At 45.9% G+C, this 15,508-nt stretch overlaps 1 protein-coding gene across 1 annotated transcript in view; it reads left to right on the forward strand.

Annotated features, from left to right (window-relative positions):
* Positions 1 to 2,238: 2,238 nt before the first annotated feature.
* Positions 2,239 to 15,508, forward strand: part of CMTM4 (CKLF like MARVEL transmembrane domain containing 4) — a 31,030-nt gene continuing 17,760 nt past the window's right edge. Inside the window, exon 1 of the mRNA XM_064671353.1 lies at positions 2,239 to 2,770. Within this exon, the coding sequence (XP_064527423.1) occupies positions 2,585 to 2,770 (186 nt within the window). The 5' untranslated portion in view covers positions 2,239 to 2,584. The remainder of the gene's footprint in view (positions 2,771 to 15,508) is intronic.

A 15,508-nucleotide genomic window follows, 5' to 3' on the forward strand; every position in this document is an offset into this window, starting at 1 on the left:
TGGGACAGCCTCCCAGGTGTCCAAACAACACCTGAGAGCACAGGGAACACTCACTGTGCTTCCCTACCGGGGCAATTGGCTCCCTAAGGAACAGGGGGTTTGGTGTGTCTGCACTTCCCAGAACCCTCAAACTGCTCTGGGGATTTTAAATACATTTGAACTTTGTGTCCTCCGTAAGAAAGGAAGAAGAAAACGAAGCTAAGAAAATGAGAAAGAAGAAAACCAAGCTAACAGGAGGTTTGCTGAAGGGTGTGCAGGAGGCAGTGGCTGAGCCAAACCCCAGAATCAAGATCTCTTATCAGCCTGCCTTTTGTTTAAATCACTCAACCCTCTCTCCCTTTGTCCTTCATTTGCCTCCTGCAACACTGCCTTTTGATTCTCTTTGAACATACTGATATGTTGTGGTTAGAACTGCAAAAGAATCACCAAAATAATATTCACTGCATGTTTAAAAAATGTTTTCTTTATTTTGGTGTGGATAATTTTCTAGAAGAGCCACAGCAGTACCTCAAAACAAATGCTAAATGTCTCTCTAGGTAAATATACCTGTGTTCCTGAAACAGCTGTGCAGCCACAAGTTATAACCCAGAGGTGCTCTCAGAAGTGGCAACCACCTACTAATGATACTTCCTGCAAGAAGAGGAGCTTCCTGCAAGAAGAGCAAGAAGAGAGCTGATTTCCCCAGAGTTATACAAGAACTGAAATAAGAGACTGTAAAACCTGTAAGTCCATCGTGGCCAGCCCTGTGCCGGTGCAGGATTCCCCCCTCACATTTATGATTTCATCTTGGTAGGCTGGTTTCATGTGACCACCCCTCCTTCTCCATGCCTTGCTCATGCTTTATTTTATTTATCTTTTATTTCCCTGCCACTCACCCTTCACCAAAGGGCAATGGTTTCCCTTTCTTAGGCATGTCTCCTCTTTGTCTTGCTTCAGAATATTGGCCTCTTCCAGCACCAGGGAGGCTGTGAAAGGACTTGTGTTGGCTGCACAGTCAGCTGTGTCTCCAGTTAACCAAGCCATGACTGGGAATGGTGAACAAATCCCCAACTTCTTCCCTGGTGTGCTCTCCCAGGCTGTCCTCTTGCCCCTACTCCTTAGGGGCTTTTTATACAAAGGCCAAAGGAAAGAAGAAACACATACTGAAATTAAAAATCACATGTTTGGGGCAGAACCCATGAAAAGAAGGATTAAAGAAGCTTCAAGAGAACTGAAAGGGAGAGATGAAGTAACACAGAGGTAACTGGAAAGAAAGTTCCAACGTTGACAATCTGAGTGTTCATGGAAAACAGAAGAACCAAAGACAGACTCTTTCTGGGAGGCCAGAGGAAGGTGCTAGAAGAGATAAAGTCCTGTCATGGGGAAGAGAAAACAGTGTAGACTGTGAAGGACACGGACAGGAGCAGGGACCTGGCTGATAACCTGGCAGATCACAGGACACAACACTGAGCGCTCTCATTTCAGCTCCGTCTGTGGCACAGCTGCATTTCACTCACCTGGATCTGCCAGGTCATGTTGCAATTTCTCCTTATTTGTGGTGACACAGCAAGAGAGAAAGTGCCTCCAAAAAGTGATTTAGAGCCATTAAAGACTGTTTACTTGGAAAAGTCACTATTTAGAAACATTTAAAGGTAACACTGGTGGAAGAATGCTCTGGAGGTTTCCGCCGTTGGAAGTTCTGCGGGTGCGGGTCAGTGTAGGAGGGAGGCAGTGCCGGGCAGGGCACGGACGGCAGCTCGGGGCAGGGACTGCAGCTCGGGGCTGTGCTGGGGGCAGGGACTGGAGCTCGGCACTGGGACCGGAGCTCGGCACTGTGCTCAGGACGAGCTGCGGGTGCATTTCGGGGGTGCCAGCAGCGTCGGCTTTCGCAGCCTCGGCACCACCATCAGCGCCTGTAGAGCCCCGGCAGTGCCCGAGGGCCGGGCGGACACCGGGACCGTCCCCAGCCCCGGTCCTGTCGCTGTTCCCGGGTCAGGTGCGGTCCGGAGCGGTGCCGTCGCTGTTCCCGTTCCAGGTGCGGTCCCTGCCCGTCCCCGACCCAGGTGCGGTCCCCGCCCGTTCCCGACCCAGGTGCGGTCCCCGCCCGTTCCCGATCCAGGTGCGGTCCCCGCCCGTTCCCGATCCAGGTGCGGTCCCCGCGGGGCGGTCGCAGCTCAGGCCCCGCCCGGCCCCGCGCCCTCCGGGCCGGCTCTGCCCGCCCTTTCCGCTCAGCGCAGGGGGAGGAGCGGCCGCGGCGGCGCCGCTCGGAGCGGGGTGTGCTGCGGGGTCGGGACCGGGCTCTGGAGCGGGACCGGCATTAGGAGCGGGACCGGGGCCGGCGGAGCCGGGCGCGCCCCCGAGCGGCGGGGCGGGGAGGGCGGGCAGGGCTCCGGGACATCGCTCCGCTCCGGGGCACCCCCGGGCACCGCTCGGCTGCTCTCGCCGCCCCGGGACCCGCCCCGCCCGGCTGCGGGGCACGGCGGCAGCGCCCGGCCCGGCCCCCGCTCGGCCCGGCCCGGCCCGGCTCGGGGCGGCCATGCAGCGCCCGCGGCCGTAGCTGAGCGCGGCGCTGGGCCGGGCCCGCGGCCCCGGCGGCCCCGGCACCATGAGGAACGGCGAGGACCTGGAGGGCTTCGACGGCGAGGCGTCCAGCGCCTCCATGATCTCGGCCGCCAGCAGCCCCTACCAGCCCACCACCGAGCCCGTCAGCCAGCGCCGCGGGCTGGGCGGCCTCCGCTGCGACCTGGACTACCTGCGGGGCACCCTGGGCAGGATGAAGGTGGCCGAGGTGGTGAGTACGGCCCTGGTGCCGGGCACCCTGGGCAGGGGGAAGGTGCCCGAGGTGGTGGGTCCGGCCCGGGGTGCGGGTCCGGCCCGGGGTGCGGTGCGGGTCAGGCCCAGCCCCTCGGCCGGGCGCTGCAGGAACACCCCGCACACCGTGTGTGCCCTGGTCACGGGCGTGCTACACGGACCCGCCGCCGCGGGGGTTGTACAGGGCAGGGAACTGCAGAGGCAACTTCTCAGCAGTAAATACTGACCCTTCTCGCACTGTGGAGGGGCGTCGCGGTGTCCGGAGGCACCTCCCGGCCCTGCCCCGGTGAGGGTCCCCAGGCGAGGGTCCCCAGGTCCCCGCGGCGGGCGCGGGTTGTCCCTGGATCCACTTGGAGCTCACACGGCACTCGCTTCCCTGCTGCCGTAACAGGCTGGAGTTCTCTTAAGTGCGCCGAGTAAAAGGAAATAAACCCTTAAAAAAACCTGAGACGTGCGTGTTCGTATTGTGCAATGAGCCGTGAGCCGTGTTCGTTCCTGTCCTTCGGGACACCTGAGCCGGTCAGTTCGAGGGAGCCCCTGCGGGTCTGGCAGCAGCAAAACGTCCAGTGACACCCAAGTGTGTCGGCAGTTTTCGTGGTGCTGATGCTGATGTTTGCCTTTATCTGATCCGCTTTCCGAGTCACTTTGATGTTAATATTTTTCAAATCAACAAAGATGTTGTTCGGGATATTTGAAAATCGGTCTTTCATGAAAATGGCAGTAAGTTTGAAATAAATTTTTAAGTAACTTCTTGCAGTTTTAACTTAAAATGGATGAGTTCTTTAAGGACTGTGATGGCAGAAAGATTTTAATATTTCATGCATGTAACTCCAGCATTTAAAACCACAGCTGGTTAGCACAAGGCAAAGCTTGCACATGCAGGTTTGGTGTGAAACACATTGAAAATATCCTTGCTTCAGCTGTGCCACAAGGTTATAGGGGACTGTGGTGATGAATGCATGATCAGTTTTTATGAATGCCCAGTCGAATCCAGGATCTGAAAGTGTGATTTGTTTTCTTCTCATCTCCTCAGTGGAGAATAGAATCTGTGGTCTGCAAGTGGTAGCAACGAGCGTGTTACCCCAGTAGTCAAACAACAGGGAACAGCAGTGTTTGCATTGTGTGTGTTCAGGACTGGAGCCAAAGGATCTGTCATCACTGTGCAACGTCTACCTGTCTTTGAACTGTGAAAAACTGGCCATGTGGTAGAAATCCTGGGGTGGTGCTGCCTAATACACTGAAATAATCTGCCCTGGGGATTTTTGTTTCAGTTCCTACTGCAGATCCTTTCTGTAGTACACTAATAACTGTGGCAAGTCATGTTGAAAACTTGTCATTAAAATGAGCAATTACTGATTGTAAGTGAATCCTGTATTGTTAAACTCTGACTTGCTCGGAACAAATTCCAAAGATGCATGGAGTAGACCTCATAAGTTTTTAAGTGATGTAAGGAAAGACAAAGGGGAAACCACAGTGTGCTGGAGTTACAGAGGTTTTCTTCTCTTTGGACAAAGACTTTGCTGCTCCCAGGACGCTGTTAGGAAGATGATGAGTGCACAGTAGTGTCTTCAGGGGAACTGAGTCATGTTTTGTGCCCTGTTATTAAAGTGAGCTGAGCTATTGCACATGGTTCCTGTGGAGCGGACGAGTCCAGAGGGTCAGAAGTTAATGAGAAATTAAATTAGCTACTGTAGGGTGGAAGCCTGTGCACCACCTCAACACCTTTAGTTTCTGCACAGTTGTCCTCAAAAGCAGCCCCATCCAGTTCCTGGTAATGACTGGTAGAGCAGCAAACCAGTAGAAAACTGAGCAGTGCTGGAAAAGAAAGAAGAGGGAGCACGTTCCACAGTTGCTTATTTGCCAAGTATAATTATTTTAATTATAATGTTTAATAATACCTTTGCAAAAATACTGTGTAGGAACTGAAATGTATCAAAGTCCATTGTGTAGAACTCTATCTCTTAAGAACAAGGAGGAACTCCCTTTGTTGCACACAAAGAAAAAAAGACAAGTATTGGTTGGGATAAAAGGGCTCTAAATATATTCTAGTAAAAAGAATGTTACAGGAAAGATTACAATGCATGTGCTTCATTTAGCATCAGGATTTGTCTTAAAATACATACATGATTGGCAGGCAAAAGTATCAGCTCGAGGCAAACATTGCAGTTTGTTCTAATCTTGGGTTGAAGGGCTTTCCACAAACTGGCCAGTGGTGCTGTGTGTGAAGGATAACTCTTGGACATTGTGGCTTGGATGGCTCTTCTTCCAGAGGCCCATGTTTGACTGTCAGAAGTGGAAGGAACAGGGAATGGGGGAAAACCCACGTCACTGAAAATAGGAAAATAGGTGTAGGGTTCTTTTATTTTGTTGTAGATTTCTCTTCATTGGTTCAGATAAAGGAGCTGTTACAAGAGGGAAAGCAGTATGACATTTGAGGTGTATGGAGTAATTTAAGTGCTGCTGGAGAGGACAGTAGTTTAAACTCATTTATTAACATTTCAACAGAATATGCCCTAAAGTGTCCTTTAAAGGGGCACCAGCATAATGGGTTATGATAATGTTTCATGTGTAGTATTGTGCAGCTTATTTCTGAGCCTGGTTTGGCTTGCTTTCCATTGACTCCCAGGAAGGGTTGAACAGCATTCTGGTTTTTGTTTAGATTGGGTCTGCAGACTGAGAAAACTCTATGATTTAGGGCTTCTTACTCCTCTTCATGGCCAAGCTGAACAGTTCATAGTCCTTGGATCTGCCTGCCAGTGGTCAGGAATAGCAATGTGAGGGACACTGAGGGAAAGGGCCATGTGGAACAGCTTAGTGTTGAACCCTTTCCCTCTTTTTGAAAATGTTATATTTAGGTGGGTGAGCTTTTTGAGAAGGAGCTCTCTTGCCTTATCTTGCTGTTCTGTTGAAATAGTTGTGTGTGTGTTTATTGGGATCTACTGGAACTGGGCATGCAGCCTCTTTTAAAGCAGCAGCTTGAAGGAAGATGGTGAGTGTTGGACCATCTCAGAAGAGAAGTGTTCGGGCCCTGGGGTGGCTGAGACACCTGATGGGGGTCAGTGGGCAGGTGGGAAGTGAACAACACAAAGGGAAATGAAGGATGGGGAAGACTTAAAGTAGCTTGGAGCTCTCCTGTTTGTTTTGTGCCTTTTTATTTTAATGAGAGTCTGAACTAGCAATGAAAATCAGGGAGAAGCCAGTCCACTTGTGTGCTGACCAAAGAGGTGTTTTTCCTTTGGGGAAACTGTCTCAGCTGACTTTCCAGCATTTAAATGGAGTAGTACCTTGCCCTGTGGAAGGTGTGAGAGAGCAGACAGCTGCCCTTGGGGAGCAGAGCAGGAATGCTCTTTAGAGTTTATTCTTATTACTCTCTGGCATGAATTTGTTTCTCATGCTTTTGATGGCTTTAATACTTCCCATGGAGACTATTACACAATAATCAAATGGATATCACTGGAACTTTGCTATGAATATTCTCAAATGATTTCTTTTATTTCAGTACTTTTCCCCCATTCCCTTGAACTTCCTAAGGACAGTCTCTCCCTTTCCTTAGTGGTCTTGCTGAAGAAAGGTGTTTGCTGTGTGAGAAATCAGGAGGGGCCCATTGCTGTCATACAAAAGAGACAGGCTGGTTGGCAGGTACCTCCTCTTTGCTGGGAATAGTTTCACTTTAGATGAGATTGCCTGCTTTCTTTCCCCCTCCCCTCTTCATTTTAGTTTTCTCTTCAGCTTTTCTAGATGCATTATTGTTTTTTTCTTGACTGTTGTAATTCTGCACCTTCAAGGGTTTTAATGTCATTAAAATTGGGTCTAGATGTATTTCCCACTGGAATTCCCATGGTGAGCCATGAGAATATTCCCTGCTGCCAGTTTCTCTGGGAGCTGTAGCTGCGGGTGGGCTGTTCCTGAGGACACCAGGTGAGTTATGAGGAAACCAGGCAGGATCCTGTTGGTTCTCACCAGGATCCTGCCAGGTTTGCACAGACACTTGATTTAAAGTAACATGTATCACCTTTAACAGCTGGGCCAGTTAATGTGGAAGGTTGTCCTGGCCAGTTCCTGCAGTGGTGGGGGTTAGGGATGGTTTAACTGGAGCAGTGGCATCACAGGGCAACCTCCTGGTGGAAGGAGCAGAAGGAAAACCTGTAGCCTGTATGCAGTGGTTAGTGATGGCTGCTGGGGCTCAGGCAGCCCCAGACACTGTTGTCTGCAAGTGTTTGCTCCAAATGCTGCAGAAATCCATCCGAGATTCCTTTTAAAGAAGATAATTCTGCAGCCTGGGAGGTCTGTGAGCTGCTGCTGAGTGCCTTGGGAAAGATGACTCCGTGCTTGCTCTCGTCCTGTTGTCTATAGCATATGATACTGCCTGTCAGGGGAGGCAGGAGTCTGAGCTGAGTGAAATCTGGTGGGAATAACAGTTCATATGTTCACAATTTTCAGAATAAAAAGTTCCATCTTCATTGGTGGAGACTTGGAAAAAGTTGTTTTGTGGCTTACTGTCATTATACATTTCCAGATTCAAAAGTTGGTTGCTGAGGCCAGGACTACAGTAAAACTCTTTGCTATCAGGTTCTGTTGCAATGTAGAAAACAAAATTCAAAAGCCAGCAATAGACCTCTACATGGGTTATAAGACTATTGAGAATTCTCATTGTTAATTATATTAGAAAATTAGAGTAATAACATCTATGTTCCAAGGAGTAAGCTAATTGCTAACTGGTAGAATCTGGTTGAAAGCTACTATGAGGTGTTCAGTAATCTCATATTTAATTATCTCTGCCTTCTTGTGCCTTCAGCTCAGCATCTCACTCTGATCACATGTGGAGGGGAGGATTAGATGGAGCCCCCAGGCTCGCCCCCATGTCTGATGTGTCACATTGTAGGGCATGTCTGACTTCCTTGCTCCATTCCCCTGGGTCTCCCAGCATTGTGATTCCTGACTGGGAATGGTGGCTGGAGCAGGGAGCTGGGTGCATTCTGTAAATCAGAGAAGTGCCAGCTGGCCACTGAATCGGTGTGAGTAAATTGAGATTGCTTTTGCACTGGTTGCTGTGAGGTTTGGGTTTGTGTCAGTGGGGTGTTACCTGGGCTGCAGGGGTTTGGTGTGGGTGTGTGACAGAGGGCAGGAGGGGACAGTCTGTGCTCAGTCAGCCCAGGGCAGTCAGTGGGTCCTGGCTGGACATGTCTGAGCTTCTATGGCAGCTTTGGGCCCCAGGCAACCCTGTACCTGCCCTTTTTGTCCACAGGTTTCACCTTACAGTTAGCTTTTGTCCATTTATTCTGCACTTTGGAGGTATAGAAACCTTCCTGGTTTTTGGTGTGAACTTAGTTCTAGCAAATTTATAGATATTTGTTCTTGTGCTGACATTGCCACTTCCATACCTGCTCCTTTACTTCCTTGAGTGTTGGAAGCAGTGTTTGCCCTCAGCCTTCACGTTGCTGCACAAGGCAGGACAGAGTGATTTGGACTCTGCTCTGAGAGGGACTCTCTGCTCTTGGGACCATCGAGATGCCCTTCTTGCCCCACCACCTGACTGAGGGGATGGTTTCTCAGCAGGAGGGGACCTTTCAGGTGTGTCCTACCCGTGTGGATGATATTGTCACTTCTCAAGCCTCCTCTTTCATCCTAGGATTGCACTGGTAATTTATAGTCATTCTGTGATTAACTGTGTCATCCTTCTTTTATTCTTTTATAGATTCCAAACAATAAATGTGTGTTTATGTGAGAAATCCTTGTGATTTTTGTGTGTCATACACTGAGCTTTGATTCTCAGTGGTATTTGTAGGTGCCTGTTAAGATGATGCTGAGTGTGACAGCAGATACAGGTGATCTTTGGCATTTGGCCTTAGAAAAAGGCTGTTATAATATAGGATTAAAAGGATCACATTTGTAATGCACAAATATGCTTAGAAATCCTCTAGAGGTAACCCATGTCCCTTCAGCGCCTCTGAAACTCATGATTTCCCTTCAGAAAGGTTTCTCTTTAAGTGTTGTGGGTCTGCTTTGCTGTGTGGTGGTATTTTTATCCTGCCATTTGCCAGGGAAGAATGAGGAGATTATTCTGTTTGGCTTTGCTTTTTATTGTTTCTGTGTACAACTAAAGCAATGACTGTGGTTGTCTTCCCACAGAAAGGTGATTAGGTTTTGGTTTCTTTCATGATGTCTCTTAACTACCATCTGGCCATGGGCTGGTGTTCTACTGTCAGTAAACTCCAAATTCCTGGTAGAAATTTTTCTCTAAGATGGTGAAATGTTTCAAATTCTGCTTTCAGAAGAAAGTTCTATGATTTCTGTACAAAGTATGCTGTATTTTTTTCCTCCCATTATAAACCAATGTAATGGTAACAGATGCACTACACTAATCTAGTTCTAATGGTGTTAATATTTGGAAAGCTCCCTTCATCGCTTGTAATCTTTCTGGTGATGTCCTCTGTTGTTGAGGCTCCCTAGTGGTTTAATTATCTTGAGATAAGAAGACAAGGACTAGAAATCTAAGAGGTTGTGTTTTGCTTGTAATGTTACCAGTGTAGGAGGAATCTGTGACTTCTGATGAGAGTTTTGTCAAATCAACTTGCACCCTTTTCAACAGCCATCATCCTGTGCTCAGAATTGCATTTCAGAAACATCTGCCTAGACCTCAGCAGATAATGTTGTACTGAAATTCTGTATACAAAGAGAATGAGGTGCACAATGAAGAGACATTTTTACAGTGGGTCAGCTGCTGTTCCTCTGTGCCACTTATCAGAGCTGCATTAAAAAAGTGCTTTCTCCTTTAAAACAACAGTCACCTAATTCTCAGATGATCTGTGTAGTCAGTTGCTTCCAAACCATGGAAATAATGTTTAGGTTTCTCTGGAACTTGGACCATCAGCTCCGGGATGGGGTTAGAAGAGAAGCAAGGGGTGGATAACACCAACTTGCAGAATAGGTGCAAGAACATACAATCATGAGTAGAGAAAAGATGGGTCAGAAATATTACTGACTATGGGCAAAGAGGTGTTAGAGCTGGTGTAGCCCAAACTGTCCCCAAGGTGGGTTCAGGAAAGCAGAGGAACTTCTGCTGTTCTAATCTCACTTAGTGCAAATTAAATTGGAAGCTGTACCTCAGAGTGTCAGATTTCTGACTGTTCTGTTTAATGAATTGTAATTAAGGCTCTGGTGCTTAATGTCTTAGCTTGGAGAAGAAGTGTTTTTACCTAGACAAGTGTTTCAGTTAAACTTTTTTTAATATGTAACTTGATATTCAGGTGTTGACGCTTGACACATCTTTAAGTTTTCTGTAGCTGGTATGTACATTGACAGTGTTCAGGTTGAAGGTGAGCTGAACTGGTTTGTGGTTGTTTCTTTAATTACAGGACAGTTTAAAAGCCCAGTATCCCCATGGCCAGTGTAGAAACACGTCCTGTGCTGTGTCTGGAGCTGCATATGGTGATGCTTCTGCTGGAACTTCCACTGAAGCCAAACGTTGTTATTTTCAGACTGTAAATGTGCCAGTGATACAGCACTGCTCAGAACAGGTCTGGCAGGTTTTTTCCAAATTACTTTATGAATTGACTACAACCATTGCCATATTAGGAAGTTTCTCTACTTTTGTACATTTTTAAACTGAAATGCTCATGCAGGAAAGCAACGAGCGTGGTTGGGAATGTTATGAAATGCTTAAGCTCTACAAGTCTTTCATAAGCTCGAGTAATTTCTGTCTTAGGAAATTATTTTCATGCTAGAAGCTGAAATTGCCACTTGAATATTGTGAAGAAATTTAGTTATTTGGTTACATGCTCTCCTAAAAGAAATTAATTGTCGCATTTAGAAACTTTTTATCTAATGTAGATTAAACCTTTTATTAAGCACTGCAGTACTTCAATTTTATATGCCATTATCGCTTAGTAACATTTTAAAGCTATTTTGGGAGAAGTGCAGTTCCAGGAGTCCTTGGGGTGCTGAGTCCCTGCAGTTCCTGGTGGCTGTGCAGTGGGAGCAGTGCTGAGGAGGTGAGGGCAGAGGCTTTTGTGGTGTTAACAACATTTTACAGCCCCGTGTGCAGCCTGCCCGGTTTGTTTGCAGTCTGCAGAGCTGTTGTGGAGTTATAAAATCCGAGTAGGTGGGTTGGCAGTTATGCAATGAGGGTTTGGGAGCTCTTTCTCCCTTGGTTGGGTTCCTGCTGTATCTCCCTTCTCAGAGTGTGTAAACAGGGCTGGAGGTTTCACTGTTCCCCGGGACAGCTGGCAGGGCTCTTTCATGTGCTGGCCTACATCTCTTTTTTTAATGTTCTGTTTTACCAGCATGTCTAGACTCTTTTTGCCTTTTAAGGCATGGCATCTAAGGGGGCCTTCGGATTGCAATCTTGGGAACGTTGGGATTGCAAGGACATTTTGCACCATTTCCTTCCAACGAAAACCCGAAAAACTTCCATGGATTCCTCAGGACTACTTTAAGTTCTTGATTGTTTTCTCATTAAAATTCCTTTCTTGTTTTAGTATTTGTGGGATGTTTGATGTTTACTCATGATTGAGATTAAATGGGGTTTTAAAGGGTATGCACTGATTCTGATAGTGTTAAAATAGAACTTTTGCTTTTTAAAGGAGCCAAATAGGCTTGTTAACTTAGAGGCTGTGCAGATCAAGTACTTGACAAATTGTGTGAGTACACATTTACTTCTTAAAACTAATACATTATTTAATTTATCTGACTGCTTGTTACCAGATTTTCAGTCCTGTATTTTAATATTGTTTTGATTAGCCAGGTTTCCAGCACAGACTGGGCTGTGAACGTGAATGGGAACACAAAGCCAGATCAGAAGTGTTGATTTTTCTCTGTTTTTAAGAGCTGACTAGAGAATTCTCATGAATGAAGCAATAGCTTTTTTTTATTATTATTTTATTTCAAAATCATACCCACACAATCTCAGTGACTTGGTGTGTTCCAGCAGAGAGCACATGTGTGTCACACAGAACATGTGTGTGCAGCCTCAGGACAAAACAGGGTCACTGTATCTCCCCACTTTGGTTAAATAGCAAAGATATGGTGAGTTATGAGTTCTAACAACTTGATTTAATAGAAGATGCCAGGAAATGGACTGGAGGGGACACTTCACCCTTGCTGGAAGGTTGGGGATGGCAAGTTGGTTGTTGTACAGGGAAGTACCTCTCCTGGACATGAGCATCCCACAGAGTTGTTATTAACCAACTCCTAAATGCTGATGCAGACCTGGTGACTTCAGTGACATGATTAAATCAGTCTGTAAGAGTAACAAGGATTGCCAAGGATTTTTAAGGAAGCTGTTTTTTCCCCTCCCTTCGTTACTAACTTGAACTCAGTAGTTAAGCAACATTTATTTCCCATTTTGCTGCCTATAGTCAGTGTTTACTCCGTGTTACTGTTGTAGTAAAGCACGAGTAGGAATAGCAGCAAATGGGACTAATGGCAAAATATTTTATTCTCCTTTCTGCCCCCACTACTTGCAGCAGTGGCTGAGGAAGATGCAGATGACTAAATATATACAAAATTATATTCAGTGCAGCACCAAATGCATGATGGGTTTTTTGCCCTATTTTTCCCTATCTTGTCTAAGAACATGAGCTGCAAATGCTGATCAAATGGTGCTAAAATTGGACTTGAAGAAACTGAGTTGGGTAGTCTTACTGTTTAAGAATGTCCCCTGTTGTGTGATGTGCAGGGTTTAATGATGGTTTTCACCAGCACGCCGGGGCACTGTTTGTATGGTGTGACCTTTGGGAGCTGCAGCTGCCTCTGAGGAACCTGCCATGGCTTGCACTGTTGGACAGATGAGCTCGTGGTGTTTGGGAATTAGAGGTGGCTGTAACAAACTGTGCCTGCAGATGTCTGTCACAATGACTGAGACAATGGATGGGAGGATTAAGCCTCAAAAATCAGGATGTGGTGAAAAGGGGGGGAAGAACCATCTGCTTCCTATGGTTGTCTGCTGTGCACTCGCTGTGCCATTGGCACAATTCAGTGTACTGTAGATACAGAGTAAACCTTTCCATTCATGAGCTCTTCATTTCACTGGGTTGCTCAGGAATGAAGTGATTCATGCAGCACATGAATGGGAAAGTTAGAAATGTGGAACTGGGTATGTTGGGATTCTGTTCATTATTGTCTTGAAGGACCTGCTGCTTATGAAAATATTTTGATTTATGCTACACATGAATTGTAGTTTCTGGGGACTGGAGGCACAGGTGCCTGTGGAGAGGAATTGGTGGGAGAAACCAGTTTTGTTTTGCATGTTTGCTTGCCTTTGTTTAAAGGATGGCTCTGTATGTCTTCAGATGAACCTTCCTGTAGGGTGGGGTTGCTAAAAACTAACTGCTGGTGGTCTTTTGTTTATGGAACAGGTGGCATGTTACATTCTTTTTTTGTCTACTCTGGAAGGTATGTTTGAATGACCCTCAGGATTCTATGAGGAAATGTCATGTGCCTAAAACAAATACCTCCTTGCAATGTGCCTTAGATTCTGTTCTGTGGCTCTTTTGGTCATCTGCTCGTTGGATAAAACCTGAAATACATGTCAGTCAGAGTGAGATTTTTGTTTGGATTTTGTTTGTTTGATTGGGGTTTTTTTGTTAGGAAGAACTATGTTTTTTCTGTTAAAACTTACCATGTGTTTAATGATATTTGAAGTGCAATTGGTTTTACATTTATCTAGCAGATAAGAATGTTTGTTGTATAAGTGTGTCCAAGCAATAAGTGAAACACTGCACTAGTGCATAGTTGGCAGGAAATAAGTCACCACTTTGTGTCTGTAGCTTTTTTTTTTGCTCTAGATCCTGTGATTAAGCTCACTTTTAGAATTGATGCATTTCTGTTTTAGCCAATTGAGAATCTCTTCAGTTCAGTCCAGGTAATTATTTTGGTTTTTAGAATAAGCCTCGGTTTTGGTGTCCTTAGGGCTTCAAAACAACTCTCATGCCATTGTGTGAGCTCTGAGTGTTGATTACCCTCACTCCCAAATACGACCCTTTCTCCCAGTACGCCCTCAAACTGTTTCTGGGCTCAGCAGTATGTTCTGTATTTAGAACTGGTCTTTTGCCTAAATTGACAGGCAGTAGCTGAATCTTTCAAGGCTTATAGAAAACTGCTGGAGGTGGCTAAAGATCAGCTAATTTAGTAAGGATTCCACAATATTTAATGTGCCATGTTACATGTCTTGCCATGTTACAGCCAAATGTGAACTAAGAAATAATGCACACTTTGCAGCTACATATCAGACACCAGAGGTGCAACGAAGAACTGAAATCCAAATTTTTTGCTGTTCCTTCTACCATCACCACCAAAACTGGATGAGAGTTGGATTGGGAGGCCTGGTTGAATTTCTGTGGGTTTGTTCAGTGTTGTATTTGTGCCATTAGAGCACAATTTAGTTTATCCAGGGTGCTGAATCATGGGTGGTGCTTAAGCTTCCCTCTCTGGTAAGCCTTGTTTTCCTAAACTTTCTATCTTGTAAGGGAAGTTCAATGCTCCTTTGTGATTTAAGGCTCCTTGCAGTCCTATTACCAGAGTTAATAGCACATTTCATTTGGTCCTGAGGATGCAGACTGGGAGCAGGCAGGAAATCAGTCATTCTCCTGCTTAGGGTAAAGGATGGTTTCCTGCAGGAGGAGCAGGACTGCGTTTAAGCCATATGATCCCAAATACTCATATCTGTGCCAGCTGTTTTAGATGTGGGAAATGCATGTGCTTTGCAAGGAATGAGACCCACTTGGTTTCATGCATAAAGTTGGGACTGCTGGGCCAAGTAAATGAGAACAATAAATCTCGATTTTAATTCAAGAAAGTCCAATGTCTTCAGATACTTTAAGTGGTGTAAAAGCAATATATTTCTTCCCTATTTTCTGCATGTGTATTCTGCTGTACCATTAATTTAAACAGTCTGGATGTAAAAATGTCTTGGTAGTGTGACATTCTTCCTAAAATTCTGTGGGTGTTTTTCAGGCAGAAAAAATGCTGACCATTTTGTGGTTTTTTGGAAATCATGCATAATTATGTCATTTAACCACACAATAAGGCTTTCTGTGGTAATGTTTTAGATAAACAGGAAAACTCATTTTTTACTTTGTTTTCATTGCAGAACTGTCTTTTTTTTTTTGAGTGCAAAGTTCTTTGATTATTTTCTTCAAAAATATAACACAGCATATTCTAACAGGAAAAATACACCGTTAGCAACCTCCTAAAAGCTCTTTTTTCAGGGTTGGTGCCTGTCACAACACATTTTCTCCATTTTGGGGAGATATGGTGTTTCATGTCTGATGTGCCTGTGTTGCCAAGAAAGTGATGTAAATATGAGCCATTTACAGAGCCCTGGGGCAGATGATTTCTTCATTAAGGGCCCTTCTCCAGGGGAATTTGCAGGAAAGCTTAGATGGATACAGTCATGGTAGGAGTCTAATGTGGCTGACTTTAAGGACATGGGATCCCAGTGTAGAGGCTCTCTTTTAGGAATTCCATGGCCCCAAATTGTGGTCTCTTCCTCCCTTCCACTGAGGGGCTGTTTCTCTGCTAGTGAGCTGCACTGGGGGCTCAGTGCTGTTTGATACAAGTGCCAGAGCCTTGCACTGTGCCTGAGTTACCTTGGCAGTGCCAGACATCCCAAACATAACACCAAGTGACAGTTTGCCAGTTTAGTCAAGGCTGAAAGCACAGAAAGTCATTGTTGGGAAATACATCTCATCCTTATTCCTCCACTTGGAGGTTTTTCCTT

This window comes from Pseudopipra pipra, chromosome 14 (assembly GCF_036250125.1).
Source record: "Pseudopipra pipra isolate bDixPip1 chromosome 14, bDixPip1.hap1, whole genome shotgun sequence".
NCBI classification, from domain to species: Eukaryota; Metazoa; Chordata; class Aves; order Passeriformes; family Pipridae; genus Pseudopipra; species Pseudopipra pipra.